The sequence below is a fragment of the Lepidochelys olivacea genome (assembly GCF_965140295.1).
Source record: "Lepidochelys olivacea isolate rLepOli2 genome assembly, chromosome: 11".
In the NCBI taxonomy this organism is placed as follows: domain Eukaryota; kingdom Metazoa; phylum Chordata; order Testudines; family Cheloniidae; genus Lepidochelys; species Lepidochelys olivacea.
In genome coordinates this window covers 41,151,254-41,178,037 of record NC_140421.1, presented here as the reverse complement: position 1 = coordinate 41,178,037, position 26,784 = coordinate 41,151,254, and the positions used below count along the sequence as shown (strand labels likewise).

Sequence of the window (26,784 nt, the reverse complement as noted above, 5' to 3'; positions counted from 1 at the left end):
ATGGGGCTAAAACATTGTCGCGGATGGTTCTGGGTACATATCGTCAGGCCCCCGTTCCCTCCTTCCCTCCATGAAAGCAAGGGCAGACGATCGTTTTGCGCCTTTTTTCCTGAGTTACCTGTGCAGACACCATACCACGGCAAGCATGGAGCCCGCTCAGGTAACTGTCACCGTATGTCTCCTGGGTGCTGGCAGATGTGGTACTGCATTGCTACACAGCAGCATCAACCCATTGCCTTGTGGCAGCAGACGGTACAGTACGACTGGTAGCTGTCATCGTCATGTCCGAGGTTCTCCTGGCCACGTCGGCCAGGAGCGCCTGGGCAAACATGGGCGCAGGGACTAAATTTGGAGTGACTTGACCAGGTCATTCTCTTTAGTCCTGCAGTCAGTCCTATTGAACCATCTTATGGTGAGCAGGCAGGCGATACGGATTGCTAGCAGTCCTACTGTACCATCTTCTGCCAGGCAGGCAAGAGATGAGGATGGCTAGCAGTCCTACTGCACCGTCTTCTGCCGAGCAGCCATGAGATGTGGATGGCTTGCAGTCCTTCTGCACTGTCTGCTGCCAGCCAAAGATGTAAAAGATAGATGGAGTGGATCAAAACAAGAAATAGACCAGATTTGTTTTGTACTCATTTGCTTCTCCCCCTTCCCTCCCTCCCCAGTCTAGGGGACTCATTCCTCTAGGTCACACTGCAGTCACTCACAGAGAAGGTGCAGCGAGGTAAATCTAGCCATGTATCAATCAGAGGCCAGACCAACCTGCTTGTTCCAATAAGAACAATTACTTAGGTGCACCATTTCTTATTGGAACCCTCTGTGAAGTCCTGCCTGAAATGCTCCTTGATGTAAAGCCACCCCCTTTGTTGATTTTAATTCCCTGTAAGCCAACCCTGTAAGCCATGTCGTCAGTCGCCCCTCCCTCTGTCAGAGCAACGGCAGACAATCGTTCCGCTCCTTTTTTCTGTGTGGACGCCATACCAAGGCAAGCATGGAGGCCACTCAGCTCACTTTGGCAATTAGGAGCACATTAAACACCACATGCATTATCCGGCAGTATATGCAGCACCAGAACCTGGCAGAGCGATACCGGGCGAGGAGGCGACGTCAGGGCTGTCACGTGAGTGATCAGGACATGGACACAGATTTCTCTGAAAGCATGGGCCCTGCGAATGCTTGCATCATGGTGTTAATGGGACAGGTTCATGCTGTGGAACGCCGATTCTGGGCTCGGGAAACAAGCACAGACTGGTGGGACCGCATAGTGTTGCAGGTCTGGGACGATTCCCAGTGGCTGCGAAACTTTCGCATGCGTAAGGGCACTTTCATGGAACTTTGTGACTTGCTTTCCCCTGCCCTGAAGCGCATGAATACCAAGATGAGAGCAGCCCTCACAGTTGAGAAGCGAGTAGTGATAGCCCTGTGGAAGTTTGCAACACCAGACAGCTACCGGTCAGTTGGGAATCAATTTGGAGTGGGCAAATCTACTGTGGGGGCTGCTGTGATGCAAGTAGCTCATGCAATCAAAGATCTGCTGATGTCAAGGGTAGTGACCCTGGGAAATGTGCAGGTCATAGTGGATGGCTTTGCTGCAATGGGATTCCCTAACTGTGGTGGGGCCATAGACGGAACCCATATCCCTATCTTGGCACCGGAGCACCAAGCCGGTGAGTACATAAACCACAAGGGGTACTTTTCAATAGTGCTGCAAACTCTGGTGGATCACAAGGGACGTTTCACCAACAAAAACGTGGGATGGCTGGGAAAGGTACATGACGCTGGCATCTTCAGGAACTCTGGTCTGTTTCAAAAGCTACAGGAAGGGACTTTATTCCCAGACCAGAAAATAACTGTTGGGGATGTTGAAATGCCTATAGTTATCCTTGGGGACCCAGCCTACCCCTTAATGCCATGGCTCATGAAGCCGTACACAGGCAGCCTGGACAGTAGTCAGGAGCTGTTCAACTACAGGCTAAGCAAATGCAGAATAGTGGTAGAATGTGCATTTGGACGTTTAAAGGCGCGCTGGCGCAGTTTACTGACTCACTTAGACCTCAGCGAAACCAATATTCCCACTGTTATTACTGCTTTCTGTGCACTCCACAATATCTGTGAGAGTAAGGGGAGACGTTTATGGCGGGGTGGGAGGTTGAGGCAAATCGCCTGGCTGCTGGTTACGCGCAGCCAGACACCAGGGCGGTTAGAAGAGCACAGGAGGGTGCGGTACGCATCAGAGAAGCTTTGAAAACCAGTTTCATGACTGGCCAGGCTACAGTGTGAAAGTTCTGTTTGTTTCTCCTTGATGAAACCCCCCGCCCCTTGGTTCACTCTACTTCTCTGTAAGCTAACCACCCTCCCCTCCTCCCTTCGATCACCGCTTACAGAGGCAATAAAGTCATTGTTGCTTCACATTCATGCATTCCTTATTCATTCGTCACACAAATAGGGGGATGACTACCAAGGTAGCCCAGGAGGGGTGGTGGAGGAGGGAAGAAAAATGCCACACAGCACTTTAAAAGTTTACAACTTTAAAATTTATTGAATGCCAGCCTTCTGTTTTTTGGGCAATCCTCTGTGGTAGAGTGGCTGGTTGGCCGGAGGCCCCCCCACCGCGTTCTTGGGCATCTGGGTGTGGAGGCTATGGAACTTGGGGAGGAGGGCGGTTGGTTACACAAGGGCTGTAGTGGCAGTCTGTGCTCCAGCTGCCTTTGCTGCAGCTCAACCGTACACTGGAGCATACTGGTTTGATCCTCCAGCAGCCTCAGCATTGAATCCTGTCTCCTCTCATCACGCTGCCGCCACATTTGAGCTTCAGCCCTCTCTTCAGCCCGCCACTTACTCTCTTCAGCCCACCACCTCTCCTCCCGGTCATTTTGTGCTTTCCTGCACTCTGACATTATTTGCCTCCACGCATTTGTCTGTGCTCTGTCAGTGTGGGAGGACAGCATGAGCTCAGAGAACATTTCATCACGAGTGTGTTTTTTTTTTTTCTTTCTAATCTTCACTAGCCTCTGGGAAGGAGAAGATCCTGTGATCATTGAAACACATGCAGCTGGTGGAGGAAAAAAAAGAGACAGCGGTCTTTAAAAAGACACATTTTATAAAACAGTGGCTACACTCTTTCAGGGTAAACCTTGCTGTTAACATTACATACATAGTACATGTGCTTTCATTACAAGGTCGCATTTTGCCTCCCCCCACCGCGTGGCTAACAGCGGGGAACATTTCTGTTCAGCCACAGGCAAACAGCCCAGCAGGAACGGGCACCTCTGAGTGAATGTTCCCTGAAGAAAAGCACCCTATTTCAACCAAGTGACCATGAATGATCTCTCACTCTCCTGAGGATAACACAGAGAGATAAAGAACGGATGTTGTTTCAACGCCAGCAAACATACAATGCAATGCTTTGTTCTACAATGATTCCCGAGTACGTGTTACTGGCCTGGAGTGGTAGTGTCCTACCATGGAGGAAGTAATAAGGCTGCCCTCCCCAGAAACCTTTTGCAAAGTCTTTGGGAGTACATCCAGGAGAGCCGCGAATGCCAGGGCAAAGTAATCCTTTCACATGCTTGCTTTTAAACCATGTACAGTATTTTAAAAGGTACACTTACCGGATTTCCCTTCTCCGCCTGCCAGGTCCAGGAGGCAGCCTTGGGTGGGTTCGGGGGGTACTGGCTCCAGGTCCAGGGTGAGAAACAGTCCCTGGCTGTCAGGAAAACCGGTTTCTCCGCTTGCTTGCTGTGAGCTATCTACAACCTCATCATCATCTTCGTCCCCAAAACCTGCTTCCGTATTGCCTCCATCTCCATTGAATGAGTCAAACAACACGGCTGGGGTAGTGGTGGCTGAACCCGCTAAAATGGCATGCAGCTCATCATAGAAGCGGCATGTTTGGGGCTCTGACCCGGAGCGGCCGTTCGCCTCTCTGGTTTTCTGGTAGGCTTGCCTCAGCTCCTTCAGTTTCAGGCGGTACTGCTTTGGGTCCCTGTTATGGCCTCTGTCCTTCATGCCCTGGGAGATTTTGACAAAGGTTTTGGCACTTCGAAAACTGGAACGGAGTTCTGATAGCACGGATTCCTCTCCCCATACAGCGATCAGATCCTGTACCTCCCGTTCAGTCCATGCTGGAGCTCTTTTGCGATTCTGGGACTCCATCATGGTCACCTCTGCTGATGAGCTCTGCATGGTCACCTGCAGCTTGCCACGCTGGCCAAACAGGAAATGAGATTCAAAAGTTTGCAGTTCTTTTCCTGTCTACCTGGCCAGTGCATCTGAGTTGAGAGTGCTGTCCAGAGTGGTCAGAATGGAGCGCTCTGGGATAGCTCCCGGAGGCCAATACCATCGAATTGTGTCCACAGTACCCTAAATTCGACCTGGCAAGGCCGATTTTAAGCGCTAATCCACTTGTCAGGGGTGGAGTAAGGAAATCGATTGTAAGAGCCCTTTAAGTTGAAATAAAGGGCTTCATCATGTGGACGGGTGCAGGTTTACATCTATTTAATGCTGCTAAATTCGACCTAAAGTCCTAGTGTAGACCAGGGCCTAGAGACTAACCAATTTATTTGAGCATAAGCTTTCGTGAGCTACAGCTCACTTCATTGGATGCATAAAGTGGAAAATACAGTGAGGAGATTTATATACACACAGACCATGCAAAAATGGATGTTTACCATACACGTTGTAAGGAGAGTGATCACTTAAGCTGAGCTATTACCAGCAGGAGAGTGGGGTCGGGGGAGAGAAAACCTTTTGAAGTGATAATCAAGGTGGGCCATTTCCAGGAATTAACAAGAACGTCTGAGGAACAGTGGGGGGTGGGATTGCGGGGAGGAATAAACAAGGGGAAATAGTTTTACTTTGTATAATGACTCAACTACTCCCAGTCTCTATTCAAGCCTAAGTTAATTGTATCCAATTTGCAAATTAATTCCAATTCAGCAGTCTCTCATTGGAGTCTGTTTCTGAAGATTTTTTGTTGAAGAATAGTCACTTTTAGATCAGAAATCGAGTGACCAGAGAGATTGAAGTGTTCTCCAACTGGTTAATGAATGTTATAATTCTTGACATCTGATTTGTGTCCATTTATTCTTTTACGTAGAGACTGTCCAGTTTGACCAATGTACATGGCAGAGGGGCATTGCTGGCAAATGATGGCATATATCACATTGGTAGATGTGCAGGTGAACGAGCCTCTGATAGTGTGGCTGATGTGATTAGGCCCTATGATGGTGTCCCCTGAATAGATATGTGGGCACAGCTGGCAACAGGCTTTGTTGCAAGGATAGGTTCCTGGGTTAGTGGTTCTGTTGTGTGGTTGCTGGTGAGTATTTGCTTCAGGTTGGATCATCTTAAGTGATCACTCTCCTTACAATGTGTATTTTTTTCATGGTCTGTGTGTATATAAATCTTCTCACTGTATTTTCCACTTTATGCATCCGATGAAGTGAGCTGTAGCTCACGAAAGCTTATGCTCAAATAAATTGGTTAGTCTCTAAGGTGCCACAAGTACTCCTTTTCTTATTGGATCTGTTTTCTTTCTGATATTCTGCTGTCACTCCTATCTCTCCCCCTATTAATAGTTTGTCTAAAATGTGGTCCTTCCTTAGATCTCTATTTAATCTTACTAGGAAGGTAAGGAAGATGCTTCTAGGGATGATGTTGCTGTCTTGGAGAGAGAGGGAGAGAGACTCCCAAATAGTCTTGTTGAAATTGCTTTGTGACTTGGTAAAAGGAGTAATCAGATTGTAGAATTACAGATAACATTTTATGTATCTGGAAGGCTACAACAGACCCTAAAATCTAAAGTAACTAGTAAAACCAGAGATCTGGGCTGATACTAAGAGCAACCCCTACTAAGAAGCATGTACAGATTTAAAATACATCCCACCCTCCCCCCTACATCCTCCTCCGCACCCCCCCAAAAGAAAGAAAATGGTAGGAGAATCCCAGTGAGAGAGAGAGAGAACTATGTTAATTAAGGTTAGAGTATGTATCAGTAATACCAGATAAAATACAACACAAGGATGAAGTAATTATTCCCAAAATAGGCATTATAAACTCTGGATATTCAGCGTTCAGTTTAAGTTAAACTTAAAAAATCCTTTAAGTCAAGTATGGAAATATATATGTAAAGGACCCAAACAACCTTAACTTAGTCCAATGACACCATAAAGAAAAGAAATTAAGAAAAATGTCTTTACAAATCAGTTTTGTTCAGTCTGTGGCATAAGACATTAATTATAAGTGTATGGTTATTGCATGACAGCCCTACCAATTAGAATTGACTGAGGAGAGGCTTTGAAAACAAAGGAGTCTTAATTTGATAAATAACACAAAGGAGGACCAGTGGTGAGATTTAAAAAAAAAAAAAAATGTCTTGGTCAAAGCAATGTATCAGACCTGTGTCCTTGACAAAAGCATTTTGCACTGACCAGAGAAAGGTGAAATGGGTGTCAAGACCAAAGTGGTGGAGGTTGCAGTAATCAGAGTAGAAGAGATGCTGTTAAATATATACAGTAATATACTATGGAGATCATTGCTGCCCTCCACAAGCGCACACATCTCCAGTGGACTAGCAGGTATGTATTTGGGAGCAAAATTTAGTCCTGCATGTGCAACTCTTAACTTTGCTTTTGTAATTAAAAGCACTTTTAAAGTGTAAGACTAACTTCATTTGATCACATGCCTCAGTGAATTCTATTTCAGCAAGATAAACATATAAGATTGTAATTAGGGGCTTAATTACAGATCCTAAAAACCTGTTCTTATAGGATCATCTTTGTTCAGAGTGAGTTTATCCTGTGGCTTATTCTGAAAAGTTTGTCAGTGACAATATCTGTTTTTTGTGAGGCCTTTCGTTTTATCTTAACTTTACAGCTAAGGTGACTGAGTCAAAAGAAGAGGTCAGGTGACTTGTCCAAGGTGTGGGTTAGTGGCTGCAGCTAAATTTGAACCCAGAACCTCTAGTTCTCAGCTCCTTGCCAAGACCTATAAATGAAAATGTTTTCCTGACTAAGCACATACTAAATGTAGTAACTGATTTAAGTAGGTTAAAAGTTTAACAGTATGAAGATTAAACATTTGCTAAATATAAAAATGTATGTTGTTTTAAACCTGAAATTTACTTGAGTAACAATGTATAGTCAGAAATATTGAATAATAGTATAGTAGGTGTAGTCACTTATGGCAAGTACTTAAGAATATGTTCACCACAATTTACTATTTGGGAGATAATTAGAAGAATGTATTAACTTATATGTAGATTATCCAGTGGAGTGGCTGCTGTAAATGTTACCACATTAAGACAAACAAAGCATTTGTTGTGAAGATGCCTGAAAAATTATTTAACTTGCATTCTAAAATGTAGTGTTCAGTTCAGCTCAGTACAAAAATAGGGCTCCTACTATGTATAGCCATCTTGGCTAAAACTGGTTTATAAATAGAAGACTTGACGCATCTTGTCTTAATGGAGTTAATTTCTTAAATACCAGAACAGTGCAGCTATATCTCCTCTTAAGTTCCTCCTGCTTATATTATACAATTACGTAGTACTTTGCAGTCCAATGTACTTTACAGACCTAACTATGCATTGATCACTTTATCCACTGTGGAAATGCAGCCACTTCCAGGATGAAATGAGGATACTGTTTAAGTATGTAGCATTACCACACAACAGTTTAAGACAAGATTATTAAAACTTCAGGCTGAATTTAAGTATAATTACAAGAGTAGATATTTCCCCAAGGCCACGGGGTTACTGTTGTGGCTAGGATTTTAGCATTGTGTCATTCAAAAGACAGTATATTCAGTGTCCCATAATACCATGCTGTGTCTTTAGTTCCATACAAATTCAGAGGGAATAATTCCACCAGCTGAATTTCTAACCACTTACTGCATGACCTGGATGTACCTTTGAAATATCTTTTCCAAGTACTGACCTGGCTCAATTCTATTTAACTTTAACTTTATGACTGACTTGCTGCATAAAGTGGCATTACTTCCAAAATGGCTTCAATGCTGCTATAATATTTGTTAATTTGGGAGTTCAGCAAAAACAAGTCAAGACTCCTGATGAAGTGAACATATTTCATACATGGTAGATCTAAAATTTATAGATAACTCATGTTTAATTTCTTTTTACAAAGTATCAAGGGTACTAGAATGTCTCCTTGTGATCTACTGTTCCAAGGGTTCAGTTAATAAAACATTATTTTCACTTGTTTGCAGAGTAGAATTGTCATAGATGATTCATACCATAGCAGGCCAAGTTGTGATCTGTCAGGGTTAGTGACAGAACCAAATCTGTCAGGGCGTTCACACACTTTAACCTTCTCTTCAAATGAGGTGAGTTTCAAAGTGTGTATATGTCTTGTTGATGTTGCCATTCATACTACAGACTGTCTATTAATATAATAGGCTTTGTTTTGTATGAAACTAGATAGTTATCACAGTATCTTAATATTTTTTATCATCTTTAATACTGAAATAGTTACTTAACTAAGGACTCAGATTGTAAGGGGGGAAAAAACAATGAGTCCTTGTGGCACCTTAGAGACTAACAAATTTATTTGGGCATACGCTTTTGTGGGCTAAAACCTAAGGAGGAATTTTAGCCTTTGCTTCACAATTTATAGTTAAATATAGCTTTAATTGGTAGTAATACTCTACAATAAATTACAATTATGAATTTCAAAGATATGTAAAAGCAAAAATTTGAGTGAGTGAATGAAATTTGCAGCATTTTTCAACTTGCCTCACATCAGTGTATGTTTAAATTTATTTTTCATGTATAAGATACCAAACTATTTAGATATATTTTATCTATTAAAAGCATTTAATCTATTTAAAAGTCAGAGTTCTTTTTCTGGCAAAACGCTAACCTTCTTTGCCTTCAGCTGAAATCTTCGACTTAATCTAGTCTTTTATACTTTTTAAAAAGTATATCTGTTTAAAGGAATTAGTCATTATGTTTTATAGAACAAACCGTAAAAGAACGGAAGCACTTGCAAAAACTATACTTCAGTCATCTTTCAGATGTGAGTTATAGTGCCTTCAAGCCTGATAAACTGATAGTGATAATGTTTGAAGAAAATTTTTAACAGCAGGTCCTGAATGATCTGATGCTATTAGATAATTAACTTAAACCAAATTTTGGTAAAGTGCTAAAATATATTCTGATCTTTATTATCTAAAAAGATAGCCTTTTATGCATGATGCTACAAGTTTGTGTCCATTAGCACAAAATTACGTGGTGTCTAAAAATATATCTTAATTGGTCACAAGTTTCAGGACTGGAATAATTTCTGATGGCTTTTTTTAACGGGGAATGGTCCTATTTCTAATCAAAACCCAAGGGAATCTTAGTACATACCACTGGAAAGCACTGTGCTCTTTTGAGGTTAGTGGATGGAATCCATGCTGCTAAAAGTGTCAAGTAATGCAGATTTGTTTAAAATTGTTACAAAGCCCAATATTTTCTTGAGTATTTGATCGTTAAGTTTCAAATGCAGTTTTTAGTAATTCTCAGTTTTAGACTTCCAGCAATAGTTGTCTGTATGAACACAGATTGTACTAGTTTGTACTGTTTCATAGTACCAGTATTGTTACTTGTTCGCTTGATATTTGTATGAGCTTTGTATGTCAACAGGGGAAAGTTATCTTTAAACGGCAGTTTTTTTTAGCAATTATCTTAAATATCCTTGTGCTATCCCAAGAAAATTTGTACTCCGAAATACTGAGCGTGCCACTTTTTTGTGCGTGAAGACAGTTATTTCAATGAGAAAGGTATTTTACCTGTACTTGCAGCTCTCCAACTTCAGAAAAATTGGTAGTCAGTTTGAGGCTGCTAAACTGGCACCTGTCATAAACTGTGCTATGACTTGTACAATAATTGTTTAAAAAAAATAAGTGTTGCTGAGCAGCTGCAAATGCATAGTAGAAAGATTAAAATTGTTCCTGAATTATGACTTTACATGGTAAAAAGTAAGCAGTGTTTGTTTCCACTCATTATGATTAGTTCTGGTATAAGTGACAGGTTATGTAAATGGCCAATCTTGGTCATTCTTAAAGATTACTTTTGGACATCTAGCGCCTTGGACTTAGCACCTCCTTCACAGGTAGAAGTCCCACCTTGCTTGGGTAGTTTCATATATCATCACCAGAGGTGGAACTAGCCGCAAGAGCATCCCCTGCCTTCAGAGGAACAAACTTCTACTTCAAAAAGCTGCTGGAAAAGAGAGAAACACCAGTACACACCTCTTCCATGCCCTTTAAAAGTCTGGAACAGTCTGGGGATGAAATACCTCCTAAAGGTGCGTGAGTTGGCTGGAGAAAGGAGCTGACCCTATGACTCCTCCCTCTATTGCAGTTGAGGGTAGGGTAGAACACAAGAATACTCTCTCAAAAATATAGAGAACTGAATGAAGAGGAGTGCTTTTGGGGAGTTCTGCAGGCTAGTTGCAGTGAAGCCAATTCCTGCTTATTGAGCTTCCCAAGTGGCTTGCTAGTGAACTGGTTACCACCCAGCATGTAGGTACCCCCTCTTCTGCTCTTGGGAACCTTTTGATCTGTTGCTGGTCTCTCACCATCTCCTTACACTCTTTGGGCACTGCAGGGTCTTATCCTCAGTCACTCCCAATATTGCCCAGATACTTTGGGGTGAGAAAAGTTGCTCTCCCTTATCTCCACTCTCCACAACTCTCTTGGATCCTGTTCTTTGAATTATTAACATACCTGTAGCTGGGTTTTTTTGTTTTTGTTTGTTTGTTTTTTTTAAAGGGCATTTGCTCACCCTGACACTTCCTCTTTTTGCTGCTTTTCAGTTTTCATAAAAAGAAAAGTCCGGCCATGCTTTAAGCCATTTCCCACAGTGAAGATAGAGGAAAACTGGGCTAGCATTTAGTGACTGCTTGGGGAGCAATCAGCTGAGGCACTTCTGTGTTGTTTGTGAGCCCAGTTAGTTTAAAAAAAAACCAATTCTTGTGATGCAACACTTGCAAGGGAAAAAATTTACTTGAAGCTATGTTTTAAATTGCTTTAACTGAGCAGAATCTAAGGCAGTATACTGTATGCCGGGGTCAGAGTTTGTCATAGCAACAGTATGTCAAATTGGGGAGATTGTTGGAATTTTGGTAATATCTTAAACTAATTTAGATACTACTTTTGGTCAGTGGCCAGGTATGCATGTGCCCCACGAGCCTTTGTTTGGAGATTTTTCATTAGCCGTGTTCCTTCAGCCTGTTCATGCACTGTTAAGATCCTCATGCTCCAGACCAAGGCTATATCAGGCTTGCAGGCAAATTGCCCTCAGTTCCTTCTCAGCTGCCTCAGGCTGAGACAGAACTTAGTGTATCTGCATTGGGCGTGTCTCAGTTACTTGCTTACTTTGGTCTAGCTTAATTTATTTTACTTTTAGTTAGTGAGTTTGTTAGTTTGTAGTTAGTTCAACTGGTTATTTAACAGATTTGTTTTGTTTCCTCCAGGGAGCTTGTCCCTGAAAGGGTTATGCCCAGTTCATCGGGGTTTAAACACTGCCTTGGTTAGAGGTCATTCTGGTCAACAACAGACGCTCTAAGTGCATTTGCTGCCTAGGGAAGCTGCACACTGCACTTCTGTTTAGCCCTCAAATCCAGGCCTCTAAAAGACCAGGAAATCCAGCTGTGGCTGTTAATGGTAAAGCAGTCATTTTGTCCCACTTCAGACCCAGGTCAGAACAACACCCTCTCCTCCCCGCATTACATCAATCTCTGGGGGTATCTAGCACCTCTTCAAGCTCGGTGCAGTACTCCCCCAGAAAAGGGAAAGTTTCAGAGACCTTCTCTAAAGGTCTCCAAAAGAGGTGCTTTAACTCTCCTATTAAGGAGTGTACCTCCAGAATGACCTCATTCTCTGAGCAGGTGAACAGCTTCTTCAACCTTGAGAGTCATTACTATAGAGGTGAATATCTTCTCCGATAAAGACAAGGGGGAAAATCACATACCTCTGAGGGTAAGCATGTCTCTGAGAAGAACCCGGTACCGCTTAGCAGAAATGGCCAGAACAAATACCTAAGACCAGTACCACTGGACTTAACTCCTCTTCCAGTACCCCTGTTGGGTTCTTCAGTACCATGTATGACTAAGTTTCCATCTACGTCAGCGCCTTCTGCAAAGCATGTGAAACTCTCAGTACCATCCTGCAGGGATGGGCATACCATGCCTTTGGTACAACAATGGTTACCACAATTCTGCTCAGTACTGCAAGACTTTAAGTACCCAAGGGACTTATGGAACCAGAGTCTCCATCAGTATCGAGAATCACTCTGTCATCGACCCATATACCTCTTTGATTCACCTCCTTTTTCAGTTGGAGTTCCCCAATTAGAGGATGAAGAGAGATGGAGATCTCCCTTCAGTATCGCTGATCTCTGTCCAAGGTTTTCCTGTGTACCCACATAGGAACCTCTTTCTCAAAGAGACAGAGAGGATTTCTAGGGAACTCATCATTCTTGGTGGAAACAACCTTGGTTGCCTGCCCCACCAGACATGGTGCTCAATGGCCATATTGGGACCCCTGGATAGCTTATTGTCAACAGTTCTCCAACGCCTCAACCCTCTCCCATTGGGATGATGGGAGAGACTCAAGCTTCTCCTCTCCCATCACACCACTCAACAAGAGGAAAGGTTTGAGGATTAGGAGGCAAGGGCATATGAAGAAGCAACCCCTCACACTACCATCGCATCCTCATCACCCAAAGAGGTGGTAATGACGCTTCCTCCTTTGGCCAGTGATTGTCAGTGATTTCAAGACCTCATTAAACATATGGAAGATTCCCTACAGATACCTCTCAAGGAGATCAAAGAATCACGACAGAAGCTGTTGGATATTGTTCACTCCGCAACACCATCCAGGGTTGCCCTTCCTATCAATGAGGCTCTGCTGGAACCTGCAAAAACCATTTGGGAAACCCTGGCCACAGTAACACCTGTGTTTGAGAGAACCAATAAAGTATTATGTTCCCACCAAGTACTCTTGAGTTTCTATTTTCCCACCCTCCACCCAACTCTCTGGTAGACACCAGTGAACGAATGGTATAAGCCCCCTTGTATGACAGCCCTGAAGTGCCTGGACTTTTTAGGAAGGAAATCTTATTAATCTACAACGATAAAATTCTGCATCATGAATTACAGGAACTGATGGCTAAATATAACTTCACAAATTATGCAAAATTCAGTTTTCATTCAACACCTTCCTCCAGACCAAAGGGAATAATGTCAAACTACCATTGATGAGTGTCATAAATATAAAGGGAAGGGTAAACCCCTTTGAAATCCCTCCTGGCCAGGGGAAAGCTCCTCTCACCTGTAAAGGGTTAAGAAGCTAAAGGTAACCTCGCTGGCACCTGACCAAAATGACCAATGAGGAGACAAGATACTTTCAAAAGCTGGGAGGAGGGAGAGAAACAAAGGGTCTGTGTCTGTCTGTAGTCGTCTTGGCCAGGGACAGAACAGGAATGGAGTCTTAGAACTTTTAGTAAGTAATCTAGCTAGGTATGTGTTAGATTATGATTTCTTTAAATGGCTGAGAAAGGAATTGTGCTGAATAGAATAACTATTTCTGTCTGTGTATCTTTTTTGTAACTTAAGGTTTTGCCTAGAGGGGTTCTCTATGTTTTTGAATCTAATTACCCTGTAAGATATCTACCATCCTGATTTTACAGGGGGGATTTCTTTATTTCTATTTACTTCTATTTTTTATTAAAAGTCTTCTTGTAAAACACTGAATGCTTTTTCATTGTTCTCAGATCCAAGGGTTTGGGTCTGTGGTCACCTATGCAAATTGGTGAGGCTTTTTATCCAACATTTCCCAGAAAAGGGGGGTGCAAGTGTTGGGAGGATTGTTCATTGTTCTTAAGATCCAAGGGTCTGGGTCTGTAGTCACCTAGGCAAATTGGTGAGGCTTTTTACCAAACCTTGTCCAGGAAGTGGGGTGCAAGGTTTTGGGAAGTATTTTGGGGGGAAGGACGCGTCCAAACAGCTCTTCCCCAGTAACCAGTATTAGTTTGGTGGTGGTAGCGGCCAGTCCAAGAGGTAATATTTTGTACCTTGGGGAAGTTTTGACCTAAGCTGGTAAAGATAAGCTTAGGAGGTTTTTCATGCAGGTCCCCACATCTGTACCCTAGAGTTCAGAGTGGGGGAGGAACCGTGACATGGTGGCACAGCGGTGGGATTAACCTGAAATCATTTTGAAATCCAGTTGAGATTTTTTGAACTAGAAATACAGATTTTAAAAAGGAATTTTTAGGAAGTCCAGGAAGCAGCTTTGAAACTGAAAGCAGCTTGGTTTCTCTCTGCTTTGTGGCCAAGCAGAGACAAAAGGGGATTATCTTGTGAATTGCAGGTTTTCTTTGCCTGGAGGCAGGGTACTTAACTCCTGCAGGGAAATTCACAGTCTTCCAACCCAGAGGTTTTTTTTTTTTCTTTTCTTCCTAAAAGTAAATAGGGGGTGTGTGCTCTACCCATTTGCCTGGAGACAAAAGTGGCAGGGTTTTTTTTAGGATTTTGATTTTTTTTTTGTTTTACAAGGAGCACAGGTTTGAAAAGAAATTTTTTTTTCTTTGGGCTGGGTAAGCAGGTTTCCAAGTAGTTGGAGGTTTTTTGCTTTAATTTGGGCCCAGAGCAGAGACAAGGGAATTGTCTTTTTCTGTAGGCTGACAATCACTATCAGAGAATAGGTATTCTATTCCAGCACAGCAAAATTTTACAGCCAAGTTTTGTTTGTTTATTTCTAAACCTCGGGTGTAAAGTTAGTTAAAAACAGAGAGGTTAGAATGGCCAAATCCTCGGCTCGACTACAGCTGGAATTAGCCAAATTTCAGGCTGAGGAAAAACAAAGGGAACATGAAAGACAGATAGAACTCATGCGGCTGGAGAAGGAGGTACAGGAGGCTGCCCACAAGAGGGAAATGGAGGCAAGGAAGCATGTGGAGGAGATGGAGAGGATAAAGGCCCAGCAGAATATACCAACAAACCCTAGCAATCCTTCTCCAGGTACCACTTCCCATCCCAGAAAGTTCCCCACCTACAAGGCAGGTGATGATACTGAGGCCTTCTTAGAAAACTTCGAAAGGGCCTGCCTTGGGTACAACATCTCTACTGACCAATACATGGTAGAGCTGAGGCCGCAGCTCAGTGGACCCTTAGCTGAGGTGGCAGCTGAAATGCCTAAAGAACATATGAACAAGTATGAACTGTTTAAATCCAAGGCGAGAGTCAGAATGGGGATAACACCCGAGCAGTCTCGTCGGAGGTTCCGAGCCCTAAGGTGGAAACCAGACATGTCATTTACCCGACATGCCTACCACATTGTGAAACATTGGGATGCCTGGATATCAGGAGCAAGTGTTGAATCTCCAGTAAATTTGCCCTTCCTAATGCAAATGGAACAATTCTTAGAGGGTGTTCCTGAAGAAATAGAAAGATACATCTTCGATGGGAAACCCAAAACTGTAATCGAGGCAGGAGAGATTGGAGCCAGATGGGTGGAGGTGGCAGAGAAGAAGAAAACTGGTCGCAGTTGGAGCGGAGACCAGAAGGGACCACCCCAGACCACACCCTATTACCGGGGGCCGCCCAAAGCCCCACCTACCTCCCAAAGAAGCCTCCAGACCCCTTATCGTCCCACCACCCCGTTCTCCAGCAACCCACCTCGCCCCGGTGACCCGTCAGCTGGACGATGTTTTAAATGTAACGAGCTGGGGCATGTAAAGGCCAACTGCCCCAAGAACCCCAACAGATTACAGTTCATTGCACCGGAATCACACCAGAGGTCCAAGATACCTCCCAGATACCCTTGGAGCGGAGGGAAACTGTGAGTGTGGGCGGGAAGAAGGTCACCGCGTGGAGGGACACCGGAGCACAAGTGTCAGCTATCCATGCTTCCTTAGTGGACCCCAATTTAATCAACCCAGAGATCCAAGTGACGATTCAACCCTTCAAGTCCAACTCTTTCAATTTGCCTACAGCCAAGTTGCCTGTCCAGTACAAGGGCTGGTCAGGAATGTGGACTTTTGCAGTCTATGATGATTATCCCATCCCCATGCTGTTGGGGGAAGACTTGGCCAATCACGTGAAGCAGGCCAAGAGGATGGGAACGGTCACCCGCAGCCAGGCTAAACAAGCCGTGGGGCCTAGCTCTGTTCCGGAAACTTCTATCAGGGCCCGGTCAGAGGTGATGGACCCGGACCCCAGGCCAATGTCTGCAACAGCAGTAGTGGATCCAGTCCCAGAGACCCAGACGGAACCAGTCCCAGAACCGGAACCAGCCAAACAACCAACACCAGACCCCGTGCCAGCACTGAATCCAGTACTTGCAACCTCAACACCAGAGGGCCCCACCGAACCTGAACTGGCAGCAGCCGATAACCCTACACAAGAGGCTCAGCCGGAGCCTGAATCCCAACATAGTGCACCAGCGGAGAGCGGTTCACAGTCAACAGAAACAGCTCCATCCCCTATATCGCTTCCAGAGGGACCAAGCCTATGTCCCCAATCCAATGAGGAACTGATGTCTCCAGCATCAAGGGAACAGTTCCAGACCGAACAGGAAGTAGATGAAAGCCTCCAGAGAGCGTGGACGGCGGCACGGAGCAACCCACCGCCTCTCAGCTCTTCTAATCGATCCAGAGAATTAAAGGTTTGTCAGTTTACAGCCCAGGGAGGAGACGACGCTGAGTGGCCTGAAGGTGTCTATTACGAAGGGAAATGTGCTGGTGGTGTGGAAGAGGTGAACCTCTCCATGACCCTTGGGCGTATGCAGCGACAGCAGATCCAGGAGCTGTGCACTAGCTACGCGCCAACGTTCTCAGCCACCCCAGGACTGACTGAACGGGCATACCACTCCATTGACACAGGTAATGCTCACCCAATTAGGGTCCACCCTTACCGGGTGTCTCCTCAAGCTAAAACTGCTATAGAACGGGAGATCCAGGATATGTTACAGATGGGTGTAATCCGCCCCTCTGAAAGTGCATGGGCATCTCCAGTGGTTCTAGTTCCCAAACCAGATGGGGAAATACGTTTTTGCGTGGACTACCGTAAGCTAAATGCTGTAACTCGCCCAGACAACTATCCAATGCCACGCACTGATGAACTATTAGAGAAACTGGGACGGGCCCAGTTCATCTCTACCTTGGACTTAACCAAGGGGTACTGGCAGGTACCGCTAGATGAATCTGCCAAGGAAAGGTCAGCCTTCATCACACATCTCGGGCTGTATGAATTTAATGTACTCCCTTTCGGGCTGCGAAATGCACCTGCCACTTTCCAAAGACTTGTAGATGGTCTCCTAGCGGGATTAGGAGAATATGCAGTCGCCTACCTTGACGATGTGGCCATATTTTCGGATTCCTGGGCAGAACACCTGGAACATCTACAAAAAGTCCTTGAGCGCATAAGGGAGGCAGGACTAACTGTTAAGGCTAAGAAGTGTCAAATAGGCCTAAACAGAGTGACTTACCTTGGACACCAGGTGGGTCAAGGAACTATCAGCCCCCTACAGGCCAAAGTGGATGCTATCCAAAAGTGGCCTGTCCCAAAGTCAAAGAAACAGGTTCAATCCTTCTTAGGCTTGGCCGGTTATTACAGACGATTTGTACCGCACTACAGCCAAATCGCTGCCCCACTGACAGACCTAACGAAAAAGAAACAGCCAAATGCTGTTCAGTGGACCGGAAAGTGTCAGAAGGCCTTTAACAAGCTTAAAGCAACACTCATGTCTGACCCTGTACTAAGGGCCCCAGACTTTGACAAACCGTTCCTAGTAACCACAGATGCATCCGAGCGTGGTGTGGGAGCAGTTTTAATGCAGAAAGGACCTGATCAAGAATTCCACCCTGTAGTGTTTCTCAGCAAAAAACTGTCTGAGAGGGAAAGCAACTGGTCAGTCACTGAAAAAGAATGTTATGCCATTGTCTACGCTCTGGAAAAGCTACGCCCATATATTTGGGGACGGCGTTTCCACCTGCAAACCGACCATGCTGCACTAAAGTGGCTTCACACCGTCAAAGAAACTAACAAAAAACTCCTTTGGTGGAGTTTAGCTCTCCAAGATTTTGATTTCGACATCCAACACATCTCAGGAGCTTCTAACAAAGTGGCTGATGCACTCTCCCGTGAAAGTTTCCCAGAATCAACTGGTTAAAATCGTCCTTGAGATGTGGAAAATATTGTTAGTCTTTATGTACTTGGTAGTATATTTAGAGATGCATGTGTCTTATTAACTCTGTTTTCCTAGAGCTCCAGGAAGAAATCCCAGCCAGTGTTTCACCCTAGCTGAGATTTGGGGGGCGTGTCATAAATATAAAGGGAAGGGTAAACCCCTTTGAAATCCCTCCTGGCCAGGGGAAAGCTCCTCTCACCTGTAAAGGGTTAAGAAGCTAAAGGTAACCTCGCTGGCACCTGACCAAAATGACCAATGAGGAGACAAGATACTTTCAAAAGCTGGGAGGAGGGAGAGAAACAAAGGGTCTGTGTCTGTCTGTAGTCGTCTTGGCCAGGGACAGAACAGGAATGGAGTCTTAGAACTTTTAGTAAGTAATCTAGCTAGGTATGTGTTAGATTATGATTTCTTTAAATGGCTGAGAAAAGAATTGTGCTGAATAGAATAACTATTTCTGTCTGTGTATCTTTTTTGTAACTTAAGGTTTTGCCTAGAGGGGTTCTCTATGTTTTTGAATCTAATTACCCTGTAAGATATCTACCATCCTGATTTTACAGGGGGGATTTCTTTATTTCTATTTACTTCTATTTTTTTATTAAAAGTCTTCTTGTAAAACACTGAATGCTTTTTCATTGTTCTCAGATCCAAGGGTTTGGGTCTGTGGTCACCTATGCAAATTGGTGAGGCTTTTTATCCAACATTTCCCAGAAAAGGGGGGGTGCAAGTGTTGGGAGGATTGTTCATTGTTCTTAAGATCCAAGGGTCTGGGTCTGTAGTCACCTAGGCAAATTGGTGAGGCTTTTTACCAAACCTTGTCCAGGAAGTGGGGTGCAAGGTTTTGGGAAGTATTTTGGGGGGAAGGACGCGTCCAAACAGCTCTTCCCCAGTAACCAGTATTAGTTTGGTGGTGGTAGCGGCCAGTCCAAAAGGTAATATTTTGTACCTTGGGGAAGTTTTGACCTAAGCTGGTAAAGATAAGCTTAGGAGGTTTTTCATGCAGGTCCCCACATCTGTACCCTAGAGTTCAGAGTGGGGGAGGAACCGTGACAATGAGGGACAGTTACTGGCGAGGACATCCTTCCAGACAGCTCTGGATGATGCAGATACCCTGTAGCCTACTCCAATTCCACGGCAGTGATGATGTACAGGGCATCTTGGCTACAGTTGTCTGGTTTCCCCAGAGAAGTCCTGAATATGGTAAAGGATTTCCTGTTCGATGGACTGAAGTTGTTCATGGAGGATACTGACAAGTTGTTGCAGCTTCCAGGGCCTCATTATGTTCATCAAGCAGCTACACTCCTGCAAACAAAAGAAAATTCAGTAGACAGCAGTCGTCCCAAAGATCCTGCCTGATGCAAAGCTCTGGGTTTCAGAGACTAATGGAACTTCCAAGAAAGAGCATAGGTTCCAGAGAAAGATCCACTAACCCACTTGATGCAAGTTCACAGCAGACTTCGTCTTTTAGCATGTCAGCTGCAACTGTTTGCTGGCCTCTCCCCCTGCCCATTTGGAGACTAACTTTTCCATTTCTGGCAAGCATGGGAGTGAATCACCTTGGACAAATGGGTACTGGAAATAATATCGTCAAGCTACATTATCCATTTTACCTCCGTCCTCCTCCTCCTTCACCTTCCCTATCTCTCTTCAGGGACCCCTCTCACAGGAGATAAACTCCCTTTTTCATCTTGGGGGTGATAGTCGGACCCTGATCAGCACAACGGAAGGGGCTTCTACTCAATGTACTTGTTTGTGTCAAAGTAAAATGGAGGTTGGACAGCGATCTTGGATTTAAGACTCCTTACACAAATTCATGAAGTCTCAAAAGTTCAAGATGGTGACTCTGACTGCTATAATTCCTTCTCTAAATTCAGGGGTTTGGTTTTCAGCCTTCATACTTCCACACAGGGAAACATCCATCCCACAGAAAATTCCTGCATTTTTGTCATAGGTCAGGTCCATTTTCAGTACTGGGTACTCCTCCTCAGCAAAGGGAGTGTTCTCAAAGGTTCAGTTGGTAGTGGCCACCTATCTGTGTCATCAGGCAATTGTAATATTGTATACCTTGAAGATTGGTTGTTCAGGGGTCAGTTGTATCAAGAGGTGTTGGCTGCTATGCTGAGGGCACTTTCTTTATTCTTGGACATGGGCCGTCAGTTGAATTTGAGAAAATCTGACTCCTGTACAGAACATACGATTTATAGGGCATCCCTGGATTCTTTGGTATCCAAGTCCTTCCTTCTCATGAATAGATTCATGACACTGTCAAGCCTTGTCTGAACGATTCAAGGGAGCCCTCAGACTTCAGTCAGAAACTGTCTTCAACTTCTAGGTCACATGGTGGCTTGCACCTTTGTGACAGAATATGTGAGATTACTCTTTCATTGTTTCCAGGATGGCTCAGATCAGTTGGCTCACCAAAGGGACATAGCCTGGACAAAAGGGTGTCGGTTCTTCCAACAGGTGAAGCACTCCCTAGATTGGTGGAAGGACCACTGCAGTGTAGGGAAGGAAATTCCCTTCCTTCAGCTTATGCCAAGGGTAACTCTAGCAACAGATTATCTCTGTTAGGCTAGAGATAACACTTTGATGCTCTCATGGTACAAGGCGGAGGGTCACCTCAATAAACCATCCTCCACATCAACCTGTTGGAGCTCAGAGCAGTCAGAAACGCCTGCCTCCGTTTTTTGCCTCTCATCAGACAGATTCATGACAGACCATGTGGCCTGCATGTTTTAGATCAGTCTGCATGGAGGAGTGAGATCCCTTTCCCTCTGTGCCAAAGCAATAAGGTTATGAAACTAGTGCATAAAAAAAAAAAAACACCTAAGAATTTCAGCAATGTATCTCCTGGGCAGGCAGAATGGGAATGCCGATGCTCCCAGCAGGTTTCCACCCCTCCAGGACTGCAAATGGGAATTGGGGATTCCCAGAGGTGGAGCTCTTCACCACTGCTATGAACAGGAAATGTCATCTGTTCTGTTAAGTGGTGGAGGTGTTAGGTGCCTTCCTTCTCCTTAAGACGAAGAAGCTCTTTTATGCGTTTCGCCTGGCAGCTTTAATGTCAGAATTGTGAACAAAATCTAACAGGACAAGGCCAGAGTTGTCCTAATAGTCTGGATGTGGTTGAGATAGGCATAGTTTCCTTGCCTGTTTCACCTAGGTCTTTGTCCAACAATAAATCTTCCACTTGTTCCTCGGCTTCTCTCCCAGGACGCCAGTTGACTGCTGCATCGCAATCTGAAAATTCTCTACCTCCTTTTGTAGGAATTAGTTGACCTGTTCTGCAGAGTTACAGCAGATATTTCTAAATTATAGGAAAGATTCAACCAGAAATGCTTACCTTCAAAAGTGGGGATTTAGTAACTGATGTGAGCTCTGGAAAGTTGTTCCTGAATCCACCTAGCTTCTGCTTGTTCTGGATTATCTGTTGCGATTAAAGAAAATGTCAGTAAGTTCTCTTAAGGTTCATTTGGCCACCTTAACAACTTTTCTTTCTGCAATTGAGGGTTCTTGCTGTTTGCTCACTCTACAACAACTGTAAGATTCATTAAAGGTGTGGGAAACCTCTTCCCTGATACAGCCTTTGTGCAAGACACGAGGATATGAACACTGCATGTGTGGACTGAACAGACACTGCTAATGAAAATCTCGGATCAAAGGCGTGTGGGATACACGCATACCTGAACTAGAGCGCCCATGGGGGACACATCTCAAAAGAACTAGTCTCTGCACACACTGATTAATTCCCCCTTTCTTTAAGCCTTCCCACATGAGAAGTTCGGTTCTTTTAATCGCATTCACATTCATTGTTGTATTATAAGATCTGTTAAATTATAAAAGGCTAGCATGCTGTTTCCCCACCCCCTCAATTTTCTCTAAAGAAGCTTTAGCTATTTTTTTTTTCTTCTGTCCTCCCCCATGCTTTCCCCTGTGTGGCAGTAAAAAATAAAAATGTGTGTAGGGTCAGCAATCTCTGCCCTTTTTTGGGAGTGGGGGTGTGTTCTAGACGGTTTTAGTGCAAAGACTGAGTTTTTGACCCTAATTCCTCTGATATATAGATAATACATGTTCAAAGAACCCTATAAATCTGTCTACATGGGGAGTTAGGTCAGTTTAACTACACTGCTTTGGGTGTGGATTTTTCACACCCCTGAGCAATGCAGTTATGCCAAGCTAATTTTCTAGTGTAGCCCATCCTGAGTCTGCCAATTTGAGTCAGAAATTATAATCTTAGCTGGTGGAGAGTAAAAGACCTGTCAGCATCAAAGGGCAAAGAGTTTTGGAGGAATAAAAAAATAAGTCTTGAGGGTAAATAAGATGATTTTACAAATTATTGTATGTAATAAGCAAATCAGTAAGCAATATAATACTGTAATGTTAATACATCATTTTTATAGGATTAAAGGAAAAAAGTATGAGCCAGATTCTGGCCCTCTTGTGGTATTCTAGAGATACAAAGGGGCTGGAAAGCAGCTAGATCTGACCAGCTGAGAATTCCCTTGGTGTGGGAGAGCTCTCAGCTGGCATAACTGGTGTACCTGGTTTTTGCACTGTGACCCCTAGTGTAGGAGGGTCTGGGTCAGGAACGAGTATCTGAGGATATGACTGGGTCACAGTGCCTTGGAGTGTTGCCAGCAGGAGTAGGTTAGCACAGCTTGAGGGCCAGCAGCACAGATCCTCCCTGAGAGCCAGATAGCTGTAACAGACTCCCTGAGGGACCTGATTTCTCCTGTTACATCAAGTGGAAACTTAGTGTATCAGAGAATCTGGGCCTGTTTATGTAACTGGAATAAATCCTCTTAAGTACTGATGTTCTGGACTGGCAACAATACGATTGTAATACAGGCACCATAGATTAAAGAAACAAAATATAAATCTGATAAGTAAGCTTTAACTCCAGATTTTATATACTTTATATAACTTTAAATATATTTGGATAATATTTTACTTTACTTTTTAGCTTTGGCAGCATATCTAGTCTTGTTTTCTTGCTTCTATTGAGGAAACCACAACAGGACTCTCCAGAACCTTCTCACGCCATGGTCAAACTTGAAGGATTGAAAGTATGAATTAAGACTTATGAGTATCTCTAGCAGCTGCTAGTATGGCATGGAGATTAAAAGTAATGTTGCTTTTGACCTATATAGGACTTGCAATGAGTAGTATAACAAGCTCTGTTCTTTGTGCTGATGGTTCTTCCCGCTAGGTGAACACATTCAAGATTGTCCTGGAAAATAGGTGTCAAGTAGACTTGTTCATACTCTGCAAAAGCTGTGTTCACAAAAATTAGGATTCCCAATAGCTGTTCTGTATAAACATGTTTGTACTCATTGTTCGTTACAATCAAATATGAAAATGTCGTTGTTTGAATAATACATTCAGTTCACAGATCTTAAAGTGTAAATTGTCAGATAATTTTAGTTGCCTTTACTGCAATCAGAGGTTTAATCCTCATGAACCTGGGATGCAGTTAAAAAAAAAACAAAACACACACACTTTATTCTGAGTCTCTTGGTGCCGCGGACATCTGGAGCTCCTGTCCTACTAATACATATTTTGGATTACTGCATCAGATCAAGGAATCCTGAACTCTGGTACACAGAAGTATATTGTTTTCAGAACTGTTTTTTTTTTTTTTTTTTAAATTCTCTTACATTCCCATTAGCAGTGTACAATGGATTTTCTCTCTCTACTTCAGGAATCTACTGCCTGATATCTTAGGTAGAAAACTTCACTCTGTCTCTATCCAGATACAGGCATTACATGGAGTACTTCAGACAACGTTGCTTGGAAGATTGTTTCCTCACTGAGCTATTTTGTAACAATTGTGAGGCCTCTCTTGTGTATATTAACTAGGGCGGAGGCAGGCACAAACTCCCTTGTCCTGAATAGACAAAGATCTCATTGTTTCCAGTAAAAGCAAGAGAAGGGTTCTCAAACTTTGACATAGCGACCCTCCCTAAGCTAAGGAAAAAATAGTTTTGCCTTCCCCTAGGTTAGTAAGAGAACACACACAACTGAAAATCCTATACATTGTAAGAATACATATCGTAAAGTAGAAGGGCTGTGATGGATCTGAAAAGTACAATAAATACACAGTATGCGGGGCTGTCTTTCCTTTTACTACTTAGTAATGGGAAAGACCCTTCTCTACACACCTTCCCTGTCCATGGTCCAGTACATCCTGCAGTTGTCTGGACAGGAGGGAGACACATTCTCATGGGTCTCTGCCCTTGAGCCCCATGCTTAATTCACCTTTGTCTCCCCTTCTCCAGTGTGAGAAAATGAAAGGAGCAGGCAGCTGCTGCTCCACCTGCCAACATGGGCCACACCACTCAGGCTTTTTACAGGCAGGGAGCAGCCTCTTTGTAGGAGCTAGCAAGCCCTGCAGCAGCCTCTGTTGTCGGCAGCTGGAACTGTAGTCCAGTCCTAGCAGCTGAGGCTACCAGTTGGCATCTAGCAATAGCTCAGCCAGAAAAGCTGAGCTGTCAGCAACAGCAGCAGCAGCAAAAAAAAAAAAAAAAAAAATGTAAATGTTACCTCGCCAGGAAGGCATGTCTATAGAGGTACAGGTTCAATGGAATACTGCAAGTCCTGATACTCCTCAGGTAACTTACTGGCTAGCCTGTGAAACTAAAGATAAAATATTGGTGTGCCAGGATGAAGTAAGAGAATAAACAGGTCTTCTGATTTTGGAGAAATATGCCAAATTTAGTAATAACTATAGTTATTTATGTTAAACAGATATTATTAACTGAGAACTGGACATTTAAAAACCATGGGATGGTCACAAGGGGAAAGTGAGTGGTCTCATAGGTGTTTATGCACTCTCCCAAATTGCCACAGCATATGACTCAATTGTCACTTGTTTCTTTTTAGGCACAGCACAGGAGGAGCAACATTGTTACATGTCAGGATTGTGCTATGTTAACTGATTGAGGAAGCTTGCACTTGGGTACATTAATCCTGGGTTTTAAGTCAGTGTTTTAGACTTCCATGAGAAATAAACTTCTCAGACAGAACTAAAATGCCTTGCAAATTTTCTTCTTACTTACATTTGTGATGAATTTTGTCATCTTGGCTACTGCGATGCTTTTATATGTCGTGGATTTAAAAAAACATAACAGACTGCAAGTTATGAGGCCCCATAAGTTCTTAAACAAATACTAAGTTTTGTAGAAGGAAAAATACAATTTTTAAAACTTTTTAAATCCAGTTAAATTTAGATCAAAACGTTTTCATTAAGATACTTAACTCTCAAGTTCATTACTCTGTGTAAATTGATTTTGCATGATAGAATTGCTACATTATATTGAAAATACACACTTTGTTACCCAAACTCGGTAACTGAAATTTGATGTATGCTTAAGTCGGAAAAATGTTTCATTTTAAACTGTTCACTGTAACTTTCTTGATTGGTTAGGCATTAGATGATGAATGTGCAGCAACAGGAAAACAAAATCAGTGGCACAGTAGACCAATTTCAGAGTGGACAACCCAACAGGTATGCCATTGGTTGATGGGGATGAACATGGAGCAATACATTGCAGAGTTTACCGCCAAGAATATAGATGGACAGCAGTTAATGCTGCTTGACAGTGATAAGTTGAAGGTAAGTACATGCCCCTGTGTGTATTTGTAATGTATAAATACGGTAGGAGTTTGATTGCCAGTTCATACATACATCTTTTAAATATAGATACTTATCCTTTTCCTATTCAGGCATTGTTGAACATTGGGTTTTTTTAAAAGTCAGTTACTGCTGTGCTCTTGGCATGGTAGAATAGAAGATCAGTTAGTGAATGACATCAAATTAAAGGTGAAGTGTATCAAAATATTATGAAAAGGATGTGATAATAGAATGAAAGCGCAAACTAAACAGTTATTCCTCGGTGACAATATATTAAAACTCAAAGCAACTAAAGCCCCAAAAGGGATTGGTATGTTTATCTCAAAAGTGGTAGCAAAATAGGTCCCAACTATCTCATTTACATAGTTCAGAAATCTGACTTTCATTAAGATCCATGGCCCTCAGATGAAAATTCAGTCCCCTTTCCTTAAGACCTTACTACTTTCTGATTTGACCATTATTGAAGAGCCTACTTTGATCTTTTTTATCCTTTTTTTATTATTATTTTTATTATTATTATTAAATAGAAGCCTTTCCTTGTATGTTTTCTTGATACATAGCTGGTTTTTTAAAAAACCCAAGAGAGACAACCAGCTGCAGCGCTGAGGTGGTCATTTTGCCTCTGATAATTGCATGCTGCATGTCCATTCCAGCTCTTCTTCGTTCGTTCATATTGTTAGACTACTTTTTGGATTGGAAAGGTATTATTCTAAAAGGAGGTTTTCTCTAACAGAGTTCAGTGAAGTCTGAAACCAAAATCTAGTGACTAATAGTGGGATTAGAATATCTTTTTTGAAGAAAAAATGTAGGTTTATGAACCTTTAACTTTGCCATTTAAATACATCTGTCTCTTGGAATGGATTTGCAACTCTAAATTTCCTATAACTTAACACAGAAATGTTTCCTTGGACAATAGGGAAAACCATATTCAGTAACTTAAAAGATAACTATGGGAA

At 43.1% G+C, this 26,784-nt stretch overlaps 1 protein-coding gene across 3 annotated transcripts in view; it reads left to right on the top strand.

The window, feature by feature from the left end:
• Window positions 1-26,784, top strand: part of LOC311528525 (neurabin-1-like) — a 90,057-nt gene that overhangs the window by 58,827 nt on the left and 4,446 nt on the right. For 2 of the 3 annotated variants that reach the window (XM_084643660.1, XM_084643658.1), the window contains 2 exons: window positions 8,230-8,346; window positions 25,622-25,810. In XM_084643660.1, the coding sequence (XP_084499786.1) occupies window positions 8,230-8,346; window positions 25,622-25,810 (306 nt within the window). The remainder of the gene's footprint in view (window positions 1-8,229; window positions 8,347-25,621; window positions 25,811-26,784) is intronic. The other variant, XM_084643659.1, reaches the window with a different exon arrangement.